This window comes from Anomaloglossus baeobatrachus, chromosome 7 (assembly GCF_048569485.1).
Source record: "Anomaloglossus baeobatrachus isolate aAnoBae1 chromosome 7, aAnoBae1.hap1, whole genome shotgun sequence".
NCBI lineage: Eukaryota > Metazoa > Chordata > Amphibia > Anura > Aromobatidae > Anomaloglossus > Anomaloglossus baeobatrachus.
In genome coordinates, this window is record NC_134359.1 from 185,079,172 (window position 1) to 185,103,239 (window position 24,068).

Genomic DNA, 24,068 nt, shown 5'->3' on the forward strand with positions numbered 1-24,068 from the left:
AACTCCGGATCTGCGCGGTTTCAATGCTATTTGGGTGCTGGATTTCAGGTGCATGATCTGGATTCGGTAATTAAAGTGAAAATATACTAAAGAAGAATTAAGTGAGAGTTTTATACTTAACGAGACTCGGTGTCTTGGTGGCACACTGCTTCCGGGTCGCACATTCACTTCCTGTACTGTGCATCGCATACACACAGCTTTCCGTGTTTTCCCCACTCACCGGCCATCCTCTTGTCTGTGATTGGTTCCAGGCTGACGCACCCCCTAGCATGTGACAGTCATCGCTCATTACGGCTCAGTAATAGGCTACACTCAGAGCTGGCAGTCTTCTCTATGGCTGCTAGCTGTGAGATGTAGTAGAGCTGGATGTGTCAACGTGGGACCTTGTGTGGATTATGCCAGAGCTGCAGGGTGTTGGGGGTTTATAAAGAGGTGAAGGAGGGTGTGCGATTTGTACTTTATTCTAAATAAAGAATTTTTCTCTGTGTTTGTTTACTTACATTCACTTACAGCTTAGTGTGATGCAGGTATCTCATAGACGCCTGTGCCATTACTAACCTAGGGCTTAGTAGCAGCTGTGCGCTGCTATTAACCCCCTTACAACCCGATTGGCACCGCATCAAGCCACCGGAAGGGCCGGTAATGCGCCAGGACTGTCACATCTAATGGATGCAGCAATACCGGGCGGCTGCGGGCTGAGAATACCAGCCCCCAGCTGGCATTATCTGGGGATGAAAATTAGGGGGACCGCACGTCATTTTTTTTTTTAATTATTTAACAAAAGAAAAGCCGCACGCGGTTCCTCTTCTTTTGATACACAGCCAAGATAAGCACAGGGCTGCGGCTGCAGCCTGCTTTTCTGTGCTGGGTGTCAGAATACGGGGGGGCGACCCTGCACCAATTGTTTTATTTAGTTTTACAGGATGATAGTGACACAGATGCTGCGGTGATGTTACATATGGTGGGTAGGGAAAGCCATGCATATTCACATATTTCATATGCATATTTCAGCTCCAAATGTGCACCTCCTGGCAAAAAAACACGGCAAAAACCATGGCAAAAAAATTCATCAAAACACCACGTTTTTTTGCCAGGAGGTGTAGATTGGATGCAGGAATATGGTGTGAAAAATTCAACACCAAATTTGCATCCCTTGGACCAAAAATGGAAAAAAAAAATTTCTGCCAGCAGGTGGAAATTTGGTGCTGAAATCTGGTGCAGACAATTTCAGCACCAAATGTGCATCGCCTGGCAAAAAAAGCGGCAAAAATTGCGGAAGAAACCGCGGCAAAAAATGCGTTAAAACACCACTTTTTTTGCCAGGAAGTGTAGATTGGGTGCAGGAATATGGTGTAAAAGTTTCAGCACCAAATTTGTATCTTTTGGCCAAAAAACCCTGCGATTTTCTGCTAGGAGATGCAGGTCTGTGAACTCAGTGACCTCCACCTGAGGTCAGGTTACCTGCAATCACAGGTGAAGGACCGTTGGAACCTCCAGCTGTGACCGCAAATGACCTAAGTGACGTCACCGCTCATTGCGCAGCTCATTCATTCTATGAAGTTCACAGAGAGTGGTCGTTCTCTATGGCCTCTCTCTGTGATATTCAGATGTAGCACAGCTGGATGCATCGTCGTGGGACCTCGTGTGGATAGACGCCTGTGCCATCAGAAACCTAGGGCTTAGTAGCAGTGATGCGTTGCTATTAACCCCTTATTAACCCGATTGGCACCGCATCAGGCCACCGGGAAGAGACTGTATCGCACCGGGATTGTCACATCTAATAGATGCGGCAATACTGGGCGGCTGTGGGCTGAGAATACTAGCCCCCAGTTGGCGTTATCTTGGCTAGGGATGAAAATTGAGGGGGACCGCACATCTTTTTTTTATTATTTATTTAAATTAAAAAAAAAGCCGCATGCGGTTTCTCTTAGACAGGAATCACACTTGCGAGGGACCTCCAAGAGTCTGCGATAGCATCACCAAAGCCTCGCACGTGTGACTGTGGGCACTAGATACACAGCATAGATACAGCCCGACAGCTGGGGCTGCAGCCATGGGCTATATCTGTGTTGCTGATTGTTTTATTTATTTTTTTATTTTTTACCACGATACTGACCTGCAGATACTTGCACTGCTTTCCCCACCCACCGGCCGTCGTGCCGCATTTGATTGGTTGCAGTCAGGTGACATGCTGCTACTCAGGGTGGGGGCGCCTCTAACTGCAACCAATTACATGCGCTGGTGGACGGGCAAAGTAGTGAATATTGATTTGTTGGCTCCGGAAGGGAAAGAGTGACCTGGAAGGAGTTTGCTGCCATAACACAGCCTCGGTGAGTACACCATGCACGCTCCTAACCAACTATCACCTCCACAGACGTTTTTAATCTCCGGATTCAGGAGCCCATTGACTTATATGGGCACCAGATTCCGGAGCGGATCTGACTTATTTTTAAATCTGGCAGTGATCCGCCGGTCCCAGTTTTTGGGGAGTTCGATCAGCCCTAGTAAACATGTATTCCTGTATATAACTAGAGCTAATTTCCAAAGAAGAATGGGCACAAATGTCAGCGTCTAGATGTTCAGAGCTCAGTTGTATAATTTTAAAATACTTAGAAAACCATGAATCATTTCCTTAATACTTCACAAATACTTGGTACATAGTTTTGGTGTAAAATCTAGAGAAAGAGAAATATGCCAAAAGAAAGGGTATCATCTTAAAATATAAATGTTATTATACACACAAGCCAAAACATGATTTTTAAGACCACTTAAAAAAGCTAAAGGTCTGTTATACACCAATCACAAAGTACTTCTAATAAAGCACTCATTACACTATCCAAATACACATGTACAAGGTGTCCCTACAATGAAGTACAACTCTAATACATTGAAATACATGAATTGAACAACTAAGTACCCATGAAATAGATTTGTTGAGCGTGGACAAATATTTACATCTGAAACAATCAAATACTCAACTAAACTGCTGGCACCACCACTGGTCAAAGGTGAGAGATACAGAAGGGGAAAAAGCATACAATAAATGTAAGATCATACATGTAATAAAGGTGGTGAAGGAGGCAGTATAAAAGGCACACAAGGCAAGGTTTGGACTGTGACTGTGACATATATGAGGCAGGTAAGTAGGGGTCAAGAGACCCATGGTCAATCTGCGCATCACAATCCTTACTTGGACTACAAACATGACTCTGGCCTAATACTCAAAAGGATGTCCATTAGCTGTAGGGCAATGTAAAACTGATTTCAGGAAATGCTTCTGGGAGGCAGCAGTAATAACTGAGCAGTGCTTTTCAGCAGCACATTCTCAGTCTTCCCTGCACACAGGTGGTAATTATTATACACAGTGTACAGCTCCATACAGGAACACCTCTTTGATGCTCTTTCAGTTGCTGGCTGAGCACCCCCCATGGCACTAATGGTAAGCTCCAGAGTGAAGCGTTGGCCTGTCCCAGGTTACAGGCTGCTGCTTTGTGACAGGTCCTCTCTCCAACCAATGAGTAGAGCAGGTGAAGCCCTGATCAGTCTACACTATATATGCAGCTTCTTTGACATGGCATAGAGTGGCAGAAATATACATACAGTTGAAACCAGACATTTAATACACTATCTCAGAAGACATATATGCATGTTTTCTCACTATCTGACATGAAATTAGAATAATCCTTTCCCGCTTTAGGTTAATTAGGATTACCAAAATTATTTATATTTGTCAAATACCAGAATAATAAGAGAGAATGTTTTAAGGCAATTTTTATTACTTTCTGCAAAGTCAAAAGTTTACATACACTAAGAGTACTATGCCTTTAAACAATATGGGACAACCCATATGATGATGTCATGTCTTTGGAAGATTCTGATAGGTTTATTGGCAATATCTGAGTTAATTAGAGACACACCTGTAGATGTATATTTATTGCTCACCTGAAACACAACGCTTCTTTGGTTAGCATCATGGTAAAGTCAAAAGAAATCAGCCAAGATCTCAGAAAGAATTGTGTACTTGCACAAGTGTGGTTTGGGTGCAATTTCCGAACATCTGAAGGTGCTTTGTTGATCTGTGCAAACAATTATACGCAAGTACAAACAAGATGGGAATGTCCAGGCATCATACCGTCATCATACCGCTCAGGAAAGAGACAGGTTTTGTGTACCAGAGATTACCATGCTTTGGTCAAACATGTGCATAGCAACCCAAGAACAAAAGCAAAAGACTTTGTAAAGATACTTTCTGAATCTGGTAAGATTGTGCCATTATCCACAGTGAAACGAGTATTGTCTCAACATGGGCTGAAAGGCCACTCTGCCAGGTAGAAGCCATTACTTCAAAAGAAACATAAAAAAAGCCAAATTAATGTTTGAAAATGTACACGAGAACAAAGACCCTAATTTTTGGAGACATGTCCTGTGGTCTGATGAAACTAAAATTGAACTGTTTTTCCATAATGACTGAAGCTTTGAAGCCTAAGACCACCATCCCAACTGTGAAACACAGTGGTGACACCATCATGTTGTGGGTTTTTTTTGCTGCAGGAGTGACTGGTGCACTTCACAAAATAGATGGCATCATGAGGAAAGAAGATTATGTGGCAATACTGAAGCAACATCTCAACACATCAGCCAAGAACTTAAAGCTTGGGTGGAAATGAGTATCCGAAATGGACAATACCCAAGCATAATGCCAAACTGGTTAAAAAGTGGCTTAAAGATAACAAGGTCATTGTTTTGGAGGGGCCATCAGGAAGCCCTGATCTTAATCCTATTGAACATTTATGAGCAAAGCTGAAAAGGCCGGTGCGAGCAAGGCGACCTACAAACATGGCTCAGTTAAACCAGATCTGTCAGAAGGAATGGGCCCAAATTCCTACCAACTATTGTGAGAAGCTTGTGGAAGGAGATCCAAAATGTTTGACCCAAGTTATACAGTTTTAGGGCAATGGTACCAAATACTAATGAAATGTATGTAAACTTTTGACTTTGCAGAAAGTAATAAAAATGCCTTAAAACATTCTCTCTCTCGCTCTCTCTCTTCTCTCTCTCTCTCATTATTCTGGCATTTGGCAAATAAAAATAATTTTGGTTCCTAATTTACCTAAAACAGGAAAGGCTTATTCTGATTTCATGTCAGATAGTGAGAAAAACATGTATATGTGTCTTTTCGGATAGTGTATATAAATTTCTGGTTTCAACTGTATAAAGTGATTGTTTTTTTTCTTAAATAAATTACACCCCCTTACATTAAAAGCTAAATGGCGCCTTAGGTAAGTGCTAATTTTCACTTTTTATCCTGGCTCTGGATGGAGGATAGTAAAAAAGGCCACAAAAATTCTGTGCATAAAACATTTTTTCTTATGAAGGAAGAGCAGTGATGTTAATCCCTGGTAAAGACTTCGGAATATGATGGAGCTGAATAAGAAATGCATAAGAAAAGCAAATAAAATAAAAATCTCACAAAGTATATAGGTTGAGTCTTTTGTGACTAGTTACAATATTTCCAAGCCTATATTTGTACATTGTTATTTTTGAGTAATAATAGAGATGGTAATATTGCAGTTTTTCTATTTTCACAGATGGTTTCCAGAAATTCAGAACATCTATTACCAAGGAAACAAGAGGAAGCAAATTCCCAGCAACAGCAACTATAAGAAACTTGAATCTTTCTTTAATTGTGCTGCTGCATTAATGACAGAGCAGCTGCAGAGCCTCGCTCTAGTATCCATGCAGGATTATACGGATCTAATAGTACAACCACCAGTGAGTATGGCCCCTATATAAGTAATAGGCCGATATACTGCACATTATATTCATACATTCTTTTTATCAATGTCATTTCAGCACTACCAAATTACTGCACAGATTTCCATTACATGGACACTTTTATTAGAATATTAGTAAAGTACACCTTCCGGAACACCTGACCTCTTCATGTGCTGCTGGCACAGGTTCATGGACAATTACATTTTATCAGGCTATAGGTCTGCCTTCAGAGCTAAAGGGAGGCAGGGAGCCACATGAGAATGTTACGTGGAAAAAATAGGTTGCTCAGAGACGTGACTTACGAGTAACACCTCTTGTAATAATCAGAACAGAAAATTGGAAGTAAACCATTCAGATGTACAAAGCATAGACTTACACCATTGCCAAATGTTTGCCCAGAGATCTCTGCTCATTTATGTACAGTATACATTTGCATACCTCCCAACTTTTAAAGAAGGGAAAGAGGGACAATTTTTGTCAACGGCAATTTTTAGGCCACACCCCCTAACCACACCCATTTTACAAACAGCCACACCCATATCCACTCCCCATCTACACCCATCCAGCAAACTGAAACTGCAGAAGCTGTCCGTGATCGCTCTGAGCCGCCACAGATCAGCAGAACAGATGTGCAGAACAGGCAGGGAGTTAACTACAGGGTGTGCAGGCGGCTAGGACCCAGGAGGAGAGCTGAACAGGGTGTGCAGGCAGCTAGGACCCAGGAGAAGAGCTGAACAGGGTGTGCAGGCAGCTAGGACCCAGGAGGAGAGCTGAACAGGGTGTGTAGGCAGCTAGGACCCAGGAGGAGAGCTGAACAGGGTGTGCAGGCAGCTAGGACCCAGGAGGAGAGCTGAACAGGGTGTGCAGCTAAGGGTATGTTCACACATCAGGTTTTTGCTGTGCGGCATAATCCGGCGCTTTGCGGGAAAAATGCATGTGTCGTTTTTTTTTTGCCGCCGGGTGCGGTTTTTCCTCATAGACTTTTATTAACCTCGTATTCTGCCGCATGTACTTGCGTTTGATCCGTTTGTTGCTGGATGCGGCAAAAATCGTCACTCCGGCGGCTGCACAGGACGCAGAGAGGAACGTTTTTTGCCAGTGGCAAAAAAATGCATAGCGCCGGGTGCGGCGCTGTGCGGAATCGTGCATAATGAAAGTCTATGCGAGCCGGATATGGTGTCATGCTTCAAACGCCGGAAGCATGTACCGTATCCGGTTTTTACTTCTGAGCATGCCCAGAAGTGATATAAATTCATTGCTTGTCAGAAAATCAATCAATCAATCAATCACTCACTCACTCTCTCTCAAACTCACTCACTCACTGACTCACTCACTGACTCATTCACTCACTCTCACCCACTCACCGATCACCGGCGAGGGGCTGCACGGCTGTCACACTGCTCCGGCGGCTTCTCCTGATTTGAAAATGCCGGCCGCCCATTATTCAATCTCGTATTCACTGCTTTCCCCGCACACCGGCGCCTATGATTAGTTGCAGTCAGACACGCCCCCACGCTGAGTGACTGCTGTCTCACTGCAACCAATCACAGCCGCCGGTGGGCGGGTCTATGTTGTGCAGTAAAATAAATAAATAATTAAAAGAAAAACGGCGTGCGGTCCCCCCCAATTTTGATACCAGCCAAGATAAAGCCACACGGCTGAAGGCTGGTATTCTCAGGATGGGGAGCTCTACGTTATGGGGAGCCCCCCAGCCTAAAAATATCAGCCAGCAGCCGCCCGGAATTGCCGCATCCATTAGATGCGACAGTCCCGGGACTCTACCCAGCTCTTCCCGAATTGCCCTGTTGCGGTGGCAATCGGGGTAATAAGGGGTTAATCATGGCAGGCATCTGAGACACCCCCAATGATTAACCTGTAAGTGAAAGTAAATAAACACATACACCCAAAAAAATCCTTTATTTGGAATAAAAGACAAAAAAACACCCTTTTTCACCATTTTATTAAAATCCCCAAATACCCCTCCAGGTCCGACGTAATCCACAGAGGTCCCGCGACGCTCTCAGCTCTGCTACATGAAGCTGACAGGAACGGCAGTAGTACACCGCCTCTCTCTATCAGCTCCACGCAGCAACTGAAGGGAGTCGCGCTGTCAGCGGTGACGTCACTGAGGTAATGCCGGGTTGTGTGCGGTGATTATGCGTGCAGGGTAGTGCCGACGTGTGCAGTGATAATGCGTGCGGTAGTGCAGGGGTGTGCGGTGATGATGCGTGCGGGGTAGTGCCGGCGTGTACGGTGACAATGCGTGCGGTAGTGCAAGGGTGTGCGGTGATGATGCGTGCGGTAGTGCAGGGGTGTGCAGTGATGATGCGTGCGGGGTAGTGCCTGCGTGTGTGGTGATAATGCGTGCTGCAGTGCAGGGGTGTGCGGTGATGCTGCATGCGGGGTAGTGCTGGCGTGTGCTGTGACAATGTATGCGGTAGTGCAAGGGTGTGCGGTGATGATGCGTGCGGGGTAGTGGCGGCGTGTGCGGTGATGATGCGTGCGGTAGTGCAGGGGTGTGCGGTGATGATGCGTGCAGTTGTGCAGGGGAGTGCGGTGATGATGCGTGCGGGGTAGTGCAGGGGTGTGCGGTGATGATGCGTGCGGTAGTGCAGGGGTGTGCGGTGATGATGCGTGCGGTAGTGCAGGGGTGTGCGGTGATGATGCGTGCGGTAGTGCAGGGATGTGCGGTGATGATGAATGCAATGCGGTAGTGCAGGGGTGTGCGGTGATGATGCGTGCGGTAGTGCAGGGGTGTGCGGGGATGATGCGTGCGGTAGTGCAGGGGTGTGCGGTGATGATTGATGCGGTAGTGCAGGGGTGTGCGGTGATGATGCGTGCAGTAGTGCAGGGGTGTGCGCTGATGATGGATGCGGTAGTGCAGGGGTGTGCGGTGATGATGGATGCGGTAGTGCAGGGGTGTGCGGTGATGATGCGTGCAGTAGTGCAGGGATGATGCATGCGGTAGTGCAGGGGTGTGCGGTGATGATGCGTGCGGTAGTGCAGGGGTGTGCGGTGATGATGGATGCAGTAGTGCAGGGGTGTGCGGTGATGATGCGTGCGGTAGTGCAGGGGTGTGCGGTGATGATGGATGCGGTAGTGCAGGGGTGTGCGGTGATGATGCGTGCGGTTCTGCAGGGGTGTGCGGTGATGATGCGTGCGGTAGTGCAGGGGTGTGCGGTGATGATGCATGCGGTAGTGCAGGGGTGTGCGGTGATGATGCATGCGGTAGTGCAGGGGTGTGCGGTGATGATGCGTGCGGTAGTGCAGGGGTGTGCGGTGATGATGGATGCGGTAGTGCAGGGGTGTGCGGTGATGATGCGTGCGATAGTGCAGGGGTGTGCGGTGATGATACGTGCTGGGTAGTGCCGGCGTGTGCGGTGATGATGCGTGTGAGGTAGTGCCTGCGTGTGTGCAGTGATGATGCGTGTGAGGTAGTGCCTGCGTGTGTGCGGTGATGATCCGTGTGAGGTAGTGCCTGCGTGTGTACGGTGATGATGGGGTCTCTCTCTCTGTCTCAGCATAAAAAAAACATAAAAAACACAAAAAAAAACGCATCCGTCGCATCAGTTTTTTCACAATCTGAGATGGATCCGTTGCATCAGGCACAAACCGGATTGTGCCTGATTGGAAAAAACTGATGTATGAACTTAGCCGATGCAGCAGCTCTGCCAGGCAGGAGATCATGTGGTCGGTAGCTGATAGAAGCATTTGCAATGCTTCTATCTTTGCATATTACAGGCCAGTGCTGTGCATCTGCAGGTGAGGACACAAGTGGTAAGTACACACTGTCTTCTCCCCAATGTCCTGATCTACCGTGGTGTGCCTGCAGCATTGAGGAGCAAACACTGCACACACGATAGATCAGGACACAAACACACGGGAGTCAGAGAAACAGCTGGAGGAGCACAGGCTCCGGGCCGGAGGGGAGGGAGGAGGGAAGGGAGAAGGGAGGAGGGGGGAGGGAGGGGAGGGAGGGGAGGGAGGGGAAGGGAATCAGCACTGGGGACATTCATTACCTTAGCAGCAGCAGCACAGAGACTAGCGTAGCGCGTTCTGCTCTGTAATTCTCAAGACACGTGTTAGGATGGTAGGAAGGAAAAGCATCGAGGCGGGGAGAGAGTGGGTGGGCGGAGCCACGGGATACGGACCTCCCGCCCGGGGCAACGGGACAAACTCTGCAAAGCGTGATAGTCACGCTGTATCCGGGACGGTTGGGAGGTATGCATTTGTATGTGTACATGTACAACCTCCCTCTGTCTACAATTATTATGGAGGCATTTGGGGCTATTTCTTATAGATTTTTTTATTACTTTTGGGCAATATAATCTCTGTAATACTGTTCGGCAAGATTGAAAGGTTTCCTTCTATGAATATATATGGGGAGACCTTTCATGTGGAACTGTACTTTCTACACACTTTGCATGAATCAATAGTACAGACAAATATTAGTATCTTCCTTCCCCACTTTTATCAGACACTTGTTCCCCTCCCCCTGCCTCCTGAACATGTCATCCACTCTGAAAAAATTGCTGAAATTGTATTACTCAGACAAGTCAGACTGCAGGTGACATATGGCAGCCCATTATCCTCTGTGGAGAGGGGTGTTGGGATTAAAAGTGAGGAGCAGGGAGAGAAAACAGGCAGAGGAAGACAGAATCATGGTACATATCTATTTAAGTGTTTTACATTGCATATCAACTTATTTCACATCAAGCTCTGCTGTATATTTTTTCCATGCTGCTGAAGCTTGTTTTTGTGTGCTAAAAATGAATGAAGAGCAGGAATCCCTCTGTGTGCTGAGCACTGTATGGGAGAGATCACGCCAGCTATTATCCTCCACCAGATTTCAAATTAGACATACAGTCTGCAGAGGGGAAAATTGGTGACAATGCAGGATATAAGTCATTTAATAACCAGAAATAGTGTTATTCCTCATGCACACACAAAGGACAGTTAGAGGACCTTTTACCATATTTTTCATTATTGATACACAATGTAATAGTGGCTTTAGAGTGGAATAAAACTTTTTTTAAAAAATGTTGCCTCTCTGTTGCAGAGATATTGGCAATCAAAGTATTTGGCACCTAATGAGTTAACTTTTGTTAAGTCCAAGTGGGTATTATCAGATAGCTCATAGAGAGAGAAGTATACACTGTTAATGGGATTTGCCGCCAATGTTAAAGGTGGCTTGTCAATGTTATATGGGATCTCCGGTATTAATTATTATTGTCAATTTTGACTACTAATAACTAATATCCAATACTAATTGAAACCATGTACTAATAAAGAATATTTATTATATACACCAAAAAGTCTACAGTTTATTATACTACTAGCTACAACACTAATATAAAATACTATAATAGCACACAGTAGCACGTAATACAACTCACAATTACCTAATAATATTTTCACCTATGTTACCTAAAACATATACATGATAGCAGCCAACCTCACTAGCTGTCCCTAGAATGAGATCAAGGGGTTAACAGAAAAGGGATGTAGGAGAGGTGTAAGATAGGAAATTAGGCCATGCAGGGGGAAAGAGGCGTTGCTTAGGTCCACTATGCTCATCATGATGCCAGTAAATAAAGAGAGCGCATGTGGCCAGCGATAGGTTTTTAAAATCATATGAAACAGGGGAGTGTCAAAGTGCCAGGTGTGGGGGATGGTCCTCACCAACTGAGCTAAGGTTTACTCCCTTCATCCTGGCTGATCCTGTTTTCAGCAGATGGACAATTGTCTATCTGCTTTTGACTGGACATTTCTTTGTCCAAGGCAAATCCTCCCCCTAGCCTGTGTACATATTTATCTATCCTTAAAGGGAATCTGTCACCACTTTCACCTTTTTAAACTGTTAATATGGGCATACATGTTATAGAACACTGAAAAAAATCCATACCTTTATGTCTTATATTACATGCATTGTTGTGGAAAAATCATCTTTTATCACTTTATGTAAATGATCTCTTCCAGGCTATGGGGCGGATGCTGCCTGGAAGATAACTCCGCCTCCAGAGCCTATTTTAAATAAAAGGGGCGTTACCAGTGTGACACAAGTAACTGACATAGAACAGGAGAAATGAAAATTTTCTTCTTTCAAACACTTTTTTTTACAGCTCCCTGAGCATTTGCTTCATTGCAACAATGTTGCAACACTGTGTGTGTGTGTGCAAGCTGGAGGCTGAAGCTGAGAGGCACCTACAGAAGTGTCAGGTAGAATAACATACAGCTCTGCAGTGAGAGCAGCGCAGCCATCACACATCACACTGGTAACGCCCCTTTTATTTAAAATAAATTCTGGAAGCGGAGTTATCTTCCAGGCAACATCCGCCCCATAGCCTGAAACAGCTCATTTATTCAACTGTGACAGACTGAATAAAAAAATATAAGGAAAACCGCATTGTATTATTTTTAAAAAATTAATTTGTCTTTTATTGCATGAAATAAGTGTTTGATCACCTACCAACCAGCAAGTATTCTGGCTCTCACAGACCTGTTATTTTTTTCTTTATGAAGCCCTCCTACTCTGCACTCATTACCTGTGTTAATTGCACCTGTTTGAACTCGTTACCTGTAAAAAAGACATCTGTCCACTCAATCAATCACACTCCAACCTCTTCACCATGGCCAAGACCAAAGAGCTGTCTAAGGACAGATGGGACAAAATTGTAGACCTGCACAAGGCTGGGATGGGCTTCAGGACAATAGGCAAGCAGCTTGGTGAGAAGGTTACAACTGTTGGCACAATTATTACGAAATGGAAGAAACACAAGATGACTGTTAATCTTACTTGGTCTGGGGCTCCATGCAAGATCTCGCCTTGTGGGGTAAGGATGATTCTGAGAAAGGCAGGTATCAGCTCAGACCTACAGGTCAATGACCTGAAGAGAGCTGGGACCACAGTCTCAAAGATTACCATTAGTAACACACTACATCATCATGGATTAAAATTCTGTAGGGCACGCAAGGTCCCCCTGCTCAAACCAGCACATCTGCAGGCCCATTTGAAGTTAACCAATGACTATCTGGATGATCCAGAGGAGGCATGCGAGAAGGCCATGTGGTCAGATGAGTCTAAAATATAACTTAGAATCATAGCATGTAAGAGTTGGAATGGACCTCAAGGGCTATCAGGGCCAACCTCCTGCAAGTGTAGGTTTTACTAAATCATCCCAGCTATATGTTTATTTAATTTCCGCTTGAAGATTTCCATTGATGAAGAGTGTGTCGCCCTGGACTAGCCAGGTGGTCACAGGTAGACCCCCTGCACAAACACCAGCCCCTAATAAGGTGACATCAGCCAACCTATAAAACCCTTGTCACCTCCCTCAAGGTTTGATGTTCACACCAGGGGGCGGAGCCAGGCAGTTAGCCACGCCCACCGAGGAGTTCACAGGCCCTGAGGCAGGAAAAACAGATTAGATTAGTTTTGACAGTGAAGTGGAGTGGAGTTCAATTGCAGACCTGTGTCCAGGTCTGCCACAGTCTAACACTAGGTGTCTGGGTTGGAGCCCAGTCACCTCTGGCAAGGAGGTAGACGGTGGTTGCCGCCTGCAGGAGCCGGGAAGACGGCTGGTGGAACCGTAAGGGTAGTGGCGCGCCGGAACTGAACTGGGGAGCCAACTGGAAACCGGAGCACCAGGAGCGGTACTCAGACCCAGAACGAGGTCCAGAAGCCACTGGACCACGTCGAATTCACTGATTGAGGTCTGGACCTTAGGTCCTTTCCTGTCCCAAGACCTGAAAGATGGCAACAGCCCACCGAGGGCAATAGAAAGCCACCGCCCAGGCAGAGAGATCCCACGGGCCAGCGCCTGCGAGCGAACGGGTTCCCCGACACACATCAAGGCGGGGAGCGGACTACCGTTGCTGAAGCATAGGCAGTCAAATTCTACTAAAGAGGTGCAGGAGAAAGGCGGGAACCACCAACCTGAGAAAGGGGCACAGCGCAGCCGGCTGCGGACACCGACCACCATCCTTTTTGGTTTACCAGAGACTCCGGTGTATCTGTCACAGTGAGTACAACAGTGCCCTCAGACCACGCACCGCACCACACCATCTTGCCCGCACCTCACAACCATCAGGCCCCAGAACCATCACCCCCTGGCCACGGAGGGGTCAACACCAGGCTGTATAACATCGTCACCGGGAGCCTAGTTAACGGCAGCAGTGGTGTCCACATTCACCACAGCCTGTGGGTGGCATCACGAACTTTAATCCCTAAAAACACCACGGCCATGGCCGTGAACCTCCCCACCGAAGTCCCTACACGTAGCGCCAAACCCCTTTCAGAGTGACGTGACCCCCGGGTCCGGAGGCGCTCGAGCCACCCACCAAACGAGCCCGGATCCGAGTGGCTCGGCAGGACGAGCACGGGTCAGTACAAGAGCTCACTACGTCTCATGGTAGCCTGTCCCACTCTTTGACTGTCCTCACTGTCAGAAAGTTTTTCCTAATGTCTAATCTGAATCTCCTTCCTTTTAATTTCGTCCCACTGCTTCTTGTACATCCTTTTGCTAATGAGAATGGTTCCCTCTGCACTGTTCCTTCCTTTCAGATAATTGTAATCTGCTATTAAGTCTCCCCTTAGCCTTCTCTTTGCAAACTAAACATTCCTAGTTCTTTGAGCCGGTCTTCATATGACATGGTTTGCAGGCCTTCTACCATCTTGGTTGCTCTTCTCTGGACTTGCTCCAATATATTGATGTCTTTCTTGAATTGGGGCACCCAGAACTGTACACTAGGTGGGGTCTGACCAGGGTAGAATATAGGGGAATAATTACCTCTCTTGGTCTAGATTCATTGCTTGTCTTGATACATCCCAGAATTTTGTTGGCCTTTTTAGCTGCAGCACCACACTGTTGGCTCATATTGAATCTGGGATCTACTATTATGCCCAAGTCCTTTTCCCTTGTGCTACTGCTTTGTTCTATTCCTCCCATACTATATGTGCTTTTTACATTTCTTTTACCTAGATGTAGAACTTTGCATTTGTCCCTGCTAAACACCACTCAACTCCACTCGCCATGTTTGGAGAAAGAAGGATGAGAACAACCCCAAGAACATTGTCCTAACCGTGCAGCATGGGGTGGAAACATCATACTTTGGGGATGTTTTTTTTCAAAGGGGATAGCACAACTGCACTGTATTGAAGGGAGGATGGTTGGGGTCATGTATTTCAAGATATTGGCCAACAACCTCCTTCCCTCAGTAAGAGCACTGAAGATGGGTTGTATCTGGGTCTTCAAGCATTCCAGTGACCCAAAACACAGCCAGGGCAACTAAGGAGTGACTTCATAAGAAGCATTTCAAGGTGCTGTAGTGGTTTAGCCAGTCTCCAGACCTGAACTCAATAGAACATTTTTGGAGGGAGCTGAAACTCAATATTGCACAGCAACAGACCCATGACCTGAAAAATCTGGAGTAGATCTGTATGGAGGAGTGGGCCAAAATCCCTGCTGCAGGAAACATCTGACCTCTGTAATTGCAAACAAAGGTTTCTGTACGAGATATTATTTTCTGTTTTTCTACTGCGTCAAATACCTATTCATACAATAAAGTGAAAATTAATTATTTTAAAATCATACAATGTGATTTTCTGGATTTTTTTTTATCATTGTTGAAGTGTACCTACGATAAAAATTACAGCTCTCTCCATTCTTTGTAGGTAAGAAAACTTGCAAAATTGACAGTGTATCAAATACTTATTTTCTCCACTTTATATATACTTGGGACACTTCCCTCTTAAATCATTAGATGTCAAATACTTTACTAATATTACCACAACAGAAGTGTAGTCACTATTACGTTGTGTGTCCTGTTCAACATGGAAAATTTGGTAAAAAAGTCTTCTTTAGGCCTGTGCCACACATCCGTGCCTCCGGCACGTGTTTGTCATTTTTTACACGTACCGGCGGCACGGAGACACTTTAACCAATGCTACCCTATTGTAGCAGGCACACACACGTAAAACCACACGGAACGTGTGTCCGTGTGCGTTTGTACGTGTGTGCGATTTTCAAAGCGCTGACATGTCCGGTTTTTCGCCGGCAGCACGGGTGTCACACGGCCCGCACCCGCACCACACGGGTGTAGTGTGGATGCGGTCCCGTGTGACACGCGCCGGAGAAAACACACATGTCAGTGAAAAAAAAAAAAAACATTAACTCACCTTCTCCAGCCCTCCTGTCTCTGCCGCTGCTGCCTCTTGCTGCTGACCGCCGCTCATTATTCTCATTGAATATTCACTTCACTGCCTGGCAGCAGCAGCAGCGGGGAGACGGGAGGGCTGGAGACCGAGGATCAGCACCACGGACAGCAGCGCGGACAGCAGGAAGGACCAGGTGAGTATGATAATTACCGATTCTACGTGTGCTATCGCGGATAGCACACGTAGAACACACGTGTCACGCACGTACCAGAGACACGTACTTACCTGCACACAACACGCAGGGAAAATACGTGTCTCTCGGCACGTGCGTGAAATTCACGTGAGTGTGGCAGAGGCCTTAAGAGAAGTTATTTGAAGCTACAGTTAAGGCTACTTTACACACTGCGATATCGGTCCCGATATCGCTAGTGTGCGTACCCGCCCCCATCTGTTGCGCGACACGGGCATATCGCTGCCCGTGCCGCACAACATCGCCCAGAGCCGTCACACATACTTACCTGTCCGGCGACGTCGCTGTGACCGGCGAACCGCCTCCTTTCTAAGGGGGCGGTCCGTGCGGCGTCACAGCGACGTCACTGAACCGCCGCCCAATCGCAGCGGAGGGGCGGAGATGAGCGGGACGTAACATCCCGCCCACCTCCTTCCTTCCGCATAGCGGCCGGGAGGCAGGTAGGGAGACGTTCCTCGCTCCTGCGGCGTCACACGCAGCAATGTGTGATGCCGCAGGAACGAGGAACAACCTCGTTACTGCTGAAGTAACGATAATTGGGAATGGACCCCCGTGTCGCCGATTAGCGATTTTTCAATGTTTTGCAACGATGCAAAATCGCTAATCGATGTCACACGCAACGGCATCGCTAATGCGGCCGGATATGCGTCACGAATTCCGTGACCCCAACGACTCCGCATTAGCGATGTCGTAGCGTGTAAAGCCCGCTTTACTCTTTCAATCTAGCTGAGAGAAGCAGAGAGAGGTTGGCAGGAAATAGCTCTTTAACTACTGTTTCCCCGAAAATTAGCCCTGCCCGAAGTTTAAAGCCTATTTGTAGTAAGCTTTAAATATAAACCCTACCCAAAAATCAGCCTCAGTTGCGGTTCAATAATGAAGTATCCATACTGCTAAAAAAATTTCCGGACGCAGCAGGACACTTCGTTAAAAAAGCAGACATCCTAAAAGAGTGATGACAGCCCCAAAAGAAAGGACAGACCCTGCAATCATTCTCCTCAGACCCCGAACAGCTACAGCTTGCAGGTGCTGATGTTGTGCGAGCTCTCCCACTGAGATCTGAATCACTGTCAGGTCTGCTCACAAACGGACCCATAACACCTCCACTCTCACGCACACACACACACATACACACACACACATCCAATCCCAGTACCATTCATCACACATCACACACAAACACATACGATCACAGTAGTATCACATACACCCAGCCGGTGATACCGTACTGCTCCGGGGACCTGAGACGCTGGTGGAACGTGAGAACTTGCAGTGGGACACATCGAGGTCCTGCAGTGGAATGCATAGGGGACCCCAGGTTCTTGCATTCCACAGCAGCTGGAAACTGTACGGTATCACCGGATATGTGTGTGTGTGTGATGTTACTGCAATCAGATATGGGTGATGTGTGATGGTACTGCAATGCGTGAGCCGAGGGATGCATTCCACAGCCCCCCAGGTCACCCCTTCTAGCTGGAAGCAGGAGAGGACTGCTGTGGAACACACGAGAACCTGCTGGGAGCGCCTACTGTGGATTGCAGGAGGACCTGGCAGCGACGCAGATGTCCGGGGTCTGGTAAGTACAATTCTTCTGGGGGAGTGTCTGCCATTCTTATCACCTCTTCCCCGACCCCCATTTTTTATTATATTGATTAAGGTCTGGATTTAAGTGACAATAAATGGCCTAATTAGGCGCAGAGGGTGATGAGAAAAGCTACTGCTCCTCTTCTGACTTATTTGAGGGGAAAAAAGACCCCATGTGGGACAATCAGTGAGAAAATAGTTTTTCTGAAAAGGAGGAAATAACATAAACAGTAGTTCATGTAAATGCCTCAGCTTCTAAAGGGTCATATACAGTAAAGCTGGGCTTTTACCTGATTTTGACACATTTTTACACCTGCTATGTAAATAACATGCAAAATAAGTGCAAAAATATGTTTTACATGTAAAGACCGCATTGTCATAAAATGTAATTGTGCAAATGCATAGCAAATTGCAGAATCGCAGCAATTCATGGTAGAAATGTGTTTTTATTTTTTTTTTAGTTTGTACAAAAATCCCATACTTCTCACAGATCCTGCTCCCCTGCTGCAACCTATCAGCTCCATCTTGCATCCTTCTTCTCTTTCAAATTTACTAATAAAAGGAGGTCACTTTTTCTCAGCCATATAGAACAGACTGGTAACTGAGAGCTATAATCGTAGGACAGCTCTGTTTCAACTTGTCTTGTTTTAAGGCTTAGATTTATAGCTTTAAAACAAGACCTAGCTAAGGCCTGCGCCACACATCCGTGCCTCCGGCACGTGTTTGTCATTTTTTACACGTACCGGCGGCACGGAGACACTTTAACCAATGCTACCCTATTGTAGCAGGCACACACACGTAAAACCACACGGAACGTGTGTCCGTGTGCGTTTGTACGTGTGTGCGATTTTCAAAGCGCTGACATGTCAGTGTTTTCTCCGGCAGCACGGGTGTCACACGGCCCGCACCCGTACTACACGGGTGTAGTGTGGATGCGGTCCCGTGTGACACGCGCCGGAGAAAACACACATGTCAGTGAAAAAAAAAACAAACATTAACTCACCTTCTCCAGCCCTCCTGTCTCTGCCGCTGCTGCCTCTTGCTGCCGACCGCCGCTCATTATTCTCATTGAATATTCACTTCACTGCCTGGCAGCAGCAGCAGCGGGAGACGGCAGGGCTGGAGACGGAGGATCAGCACCATGGACAGCACCGCAGACGTCAGGAAGGACCAGGTGAGTATAATAATTACCGGTTCTACGTGTGCTATCGCGGATAGCACACGTAGAACACACGTGTCACGCACGTACCAGAGACACGTACTTACCTGCACGCAACACGCAGGGAAAATACGTGTCTCTCGGCACGTGCGTGAAATTCACGTGAGTGTGGCAGAGGCCTAAGGTTTACTCAGTGGTGTGGTCATTAGTAGCCATGGTGTATCTAACATGTTCTAGGCTACTGATGTGCCTCCTTGCAAGGGCACATATGATAATGTACTTAACAGGGAAAGGGTTAAATATTTGATGTAATAAAGTTAAACAATCAGAAAAAGAAACAGAAGAAATCATGGTCAGCACTTTAATGCTGCATAGCTTTGAAATGTGTAGAGTAAGCCGCATGTTCTCCACTGGGGTGTCCTGGAATTCTTCTTCACGGATCCTTCACAGCAGCGCAGAACAAACACTTTACTTTCGTGGTTCGCACTTTCTCACTGCACGAAATATATCTTCTAGCTATATCAAAGGAATCTTACTCTATATTTCTACTTTAGTAACTAGGAATAATAGTGCAGATATAAAACCCATTTATTCTGTGTAACTTGAACAAATTACATTTAGTGAAGAATGTATCATATTAGTTACATGAAATGAGTTCCAATTATAATTATTTTGAGATTGTATTTCTAAAGGTTTATTTTTCTATCTAATTATTATTGTCTTCTCAGGATTCAATTCGTATCTATGAACATCCAGGCTTTATAATAAGACCTATCCTTGACAATGTTTCAATAAAATTTGAACCGGACTTTAATGATTATGAAATTATCCTGCTAAATGTTTTTGATGTGATGGTTAAAGCTGTCAGTCTGGTTCCAAGAATTGAATCAAAGCTATATTCTGATTGGGTGAGTGTATTCATGTACCATAAATATCATACATTGTTGATGCCTTCCAACACTATGATGATCATGTAGGTTGTTAACTAAAAGTAATTCATAGAAAAGTTGACTTCTTAACTAAGCACAGGGATCCAAACACTTAACCCAGATGGCAATATGTACAGTATGGTGCAAAGGTTTTAGGAAGGTATGGAATAAATAATGCAAAGTAAGGCTATGTGCGCACGTGTGCGTAATTCATGCAGTTACGCTGCGCTTTGTAGCACAGCGTAACTGCATGCGTCCTGCGTCCCCTGCATAATCTATGGAGATTGTGCAGGGGCCGTGCGCACGTGGCGTCTTAGAGCGCAGCGCTTCGGCTGCTGCCCGAAGCGCTGCGTTCAAGAAGTGACATGTCACTTCTTCCGTGCGCTTTGCCGGCAGCTCCTGCTCTGTCTATGGCAGGAGCTGCAGGCAGAGAGCATGGAATCGGCTTTTTTTTTTTTTTTCTACGGACATTTTCTGCAGAGATTTGAAGCGCACGTGTGCTCTTCAGATCGCTGCAGAAATTTCTGCAGGGCTAGTATGCAACGTGCGCACATAGCCTAAAAATGTTTTCAAAACAGAAATGTTACATATCTTAATTTTCCAAAACTATAAGATGCTCCTTAACAAAAGGAAGTACACCAGAAGGGGCAAAACTACAATAAGTGCAGGGGGTGCAATTACACCCAGGTGATAAAAGATAGAGGGCCCAAAAAATTATTTTGGCCTACATGAAAGGACTAATGCCATTAACAAATTTGGGGCCATGTTGGAGCATTTGCATTGGGTCTATGAGCTTCAAGTTAAACCACTGTACATCAGTCTCATCAGATCTAAGGCATCTCCCGTGTAATAAGATGCCCCATGGATTTAATCACCAGAAAATAGAAAAAAATATTTTTTGTATTTTTAAAACTTATCTGGCAGTGTAAAGTGGAGGGGTCTGTAGCACTAATGTTATGTAATGGGGTAGAATAGGATAGTAATACATCTATTGATTGTGTTTCTTTGCAGTGTGTGTATTATACACACACAGCTCTGTACATGCACATTTACACTTAAATACACAGCTCTGCTACATGCACATTTACACTTACATACACAGCTCTGCTACATGCACATTTACACTTACATACAGCTCTGCTACATGCACATTTACACTTACATACACAGCTCCGCTACATATGTGACGCCCTGGACCCCAGGGGTCACAGGTCACTACACAACACCATACACCCCCTTCCCTGGACAGGTCACACCAGTCAAACATTAAACCCTTGTTGCCACCCTCCAGGGTTGATGTCCACACCAGGTGGGGCAGAGCCAGGCAGTTGGCCCCGCCCACCGAGGAGTTCACAGTCTGGAGGCGGGAAAGCACAGTAGTCATTCCAGTTGTGGTCAGGAGTGAGTGAGGAGTGAAAACTGTTGGTGTCTGGGCCAGAGCCCAGGCACTTCCAGCAAGGTCGGCGGACGGTGGTGGCCGTCTGCAGGAGTTGGTGAAGGTCGGCGGAACCGTGGGACCGGGGTTGGGCGGTGGCCCGCCGGTACCGAACCGGGGAGCTGATTGGAGCCAAGCACCAGGCAGGGTACTCAGACCCGACTAGGCTTAAAGCCAACCTTTAGTCAAATTCTCTGATTGCGGTCTGGACCTCAGGGGTTCATTCCCAACCAAGTCCCGATTGAAGGCAACAGCCCAACCGTTCCAGATAAGTGCCACCGCCAAGGGCCAGAGATCCAAAGGGCCAGCGTCTGCGGGCAAAGGGGCTCCTCCGGCACGTATACGTCGGGGAGCGGACTACCGGTACCCAGGCATCGGAGTCAACATACAAAAACACAGGTGCAGGGAAACGACAGCCACCATCAACCCATCCAGTGAGAACACCGCAGCCGGCTGCGGGCCCCGTCCATCCAGCCATTTGGTTTACCAGAGACTCTGTCCATCTGTGTCTGAGTGAGTACACCAGTGCCATCTGCCACCGCTCTGCGTTGCACCGCAACCCTGCACCCTGCGAACCCCATCCTACGGGAACCCAACCTCCCACCGGGCCCTGGGACCAACAGCCCCTACCCACGGAGGGGTCAACACCTAGCTGCTCCCCGCCATCGCTCCCGGGAACCCCGACACCAGCAGCGGTGGTGCCCACCATCACCACAACCCGTGGGTGGCGTCACGAACTCTATCTATCCCAAAACAGATCCAATTCCTCCCCTTTTCACTCGTGGCCGAGGAGCGCTGCTCGAGCCCCGGGTCCGGCCCACTCGAGCCACCAAGGAGAAGGCACCGGATCCGAGCGCGATCTCCCCGAGTAGCCCCCGCGACGGGGGACTGGCCCCCGCCCGCGACACATACACACATATGCACACTATACATTACTTTATCTTGTAGTTCCTGATCAGTACCTGAATGTAGGCTGAAGGAGTTGAGCAACTGAAGGACGTTCCACTCAATAAACTGAAAGACGCTTCAGATCATGTGTTCAGTCACATGACCTCTAAGGTCCTTGAATTACTCATGTTACTCAACCCGTTCACATTCCCATTAAGCATTCTTTACTGTTCTGTACTGATCACATAGATCAGTGCAGAGCAGGAGAGAGAACAACTTTCTGTGTGATCTGGGAGGACATGCTGTCCGTGTTCTCTATCCCTGGTAACTGCTTCCAGTCTCTAAAGCACACACTTTTTTGCAGAAGTGTTTCTTGTGTGCTTATAGTTCAAAAAATACAGTAGTTACATAAGTTGAAAAAAATTGGCAGCTCTAACTGTAAAGAACTCTTTCCAAATTAGTTGCTGGAATCACCTTTCTTTCACATGTAATGAATATCCCATGGTCATTTGAAAGGTCTTTTGAAAGAATAAGTCATGTGCCAGAGTTTTGTAATAAACACACATGTATTAATACACATGAGCTAAACAAGCCCAACTTTTCAAAACCCCTAATCATAGGAGAGTCTTTACATGATTGTTACAAGGGATGTAAGGCCTTTTCATTGACTCAATCTTCCTTTTTAACACTAGAAGTCCCAGAGAGGGGTCATTTAACATTTCTACCTTTGGAACCCAGAGACGGGTCGAATGACATTCTTTTGTTTACACTCTCTTACAAGACCTTTGTTGAGGTGGATCAACACAATTGCCCCCTGCAGATTCCTCAGGCAATGGCCACATTTACAAATGAAAGAATGCTAATTGGAGCCATCAGAGTTGTCAATTTGGACTAAGGGTCATTTGACCCTTTTTCGGGACTTCAGGGGGAAGCTCGAAATTTCTGGGACTTCTAGTGTTAAAGTGTGAAGCCCAAAAGTGGATTTTATATTGAAGATGTGGCATTATTACAAGGGATTTATAGGGGGGTAACATTAAATTGGGTCATGGGATTTCATTTCTATTTTGATACACCCTAAAATCTTGTTTTCTTTTGCAGCTGCTACCTGACATTAAGTGCTGCTGCCTAGCTTACTAGTAACCAAAGTACCCAAGTCCTTCTGTTCTGTAGTCCTGAGAATATTTCCATTTAATGTATATGTAGCAATAGAAATAGAATTACTCTGGCCTATGTGCATTGCTCTACATTTATCAACATTAAACCTCACCTGCCATGTATTTTTCCATTCAAAGACATCTTATCCAGATCATTCTGTAATACTGTAGTGTCAGGCTCAGTTTTTCATATCCTATATAGTTTTGTGTCATCATCAGTAAGACACTTTTCTTTCAATCACATTCATGAGACCTTTAATAAAGATATGATAAAGAATTGGTCCCCACACAGATCCTTGTGAAGACTGCAGTATCTTGTTAAACGGAAAGGTTTTAGTCCAGAGGATAAATCTTGATTTGATATGGAGGATTTTCATGCAGATTGCCTAGTAAGAGAGTTCTATTAGTGGCTTAGCAGTTGGGATCTCAGTGGGTCCAGTGGCCCCTACTAGAAGGGGGCTATTGTCATGTGTCGGAATTCCAACCCATGACACCGTGCTTTGTGCCTTGTCTGTCCGCTGAGCCATAGCAGATACACCTTTTCTCTGGGTGTTTACTATCTGTTATCCTTGCTTTAGTCTTTTAGGTAACAGGTGATTTTTTTTGTATCATTTGTCTGTCCGATACCTTCTGGATGCAGCTATATATACCTTCTCCCGTTAGTGTATCCTGCTTGTGATATTCTCAATTGAATGTCCAGCCATACTGCCGTTTTATATGTCACTCAAGGTAAGGACTAGC

At 46.2% G+C, this 24,068-nt stretch overlaps 1 protein-coding gene across 1 annotated transcript in view; it reads left to right on the forward strand.

The window, feature by feature from the left end:
• The window catches only part of DNAH7 (dynein axonemal heavy chain 7), an 880,767-nt gene that overhangs the window by 98,043 nt on the left and 758,656 nt on the right, over positions 1-24,068 (forward strand). The window contains exons 10-11 of the mRNA XM_075317837.1: positions 5,589-5,772; positions 19,650-19,829. Of these exons, the coding sequence (XP_075173952.1) occupies positions 5,589-5,772; positions 19,650-19,829 (364 nt within the window). The remainder of the gene's footprint in view (positions 1-5,588; positions 5,773-19,649; positions 19,830-24,068) is intronic.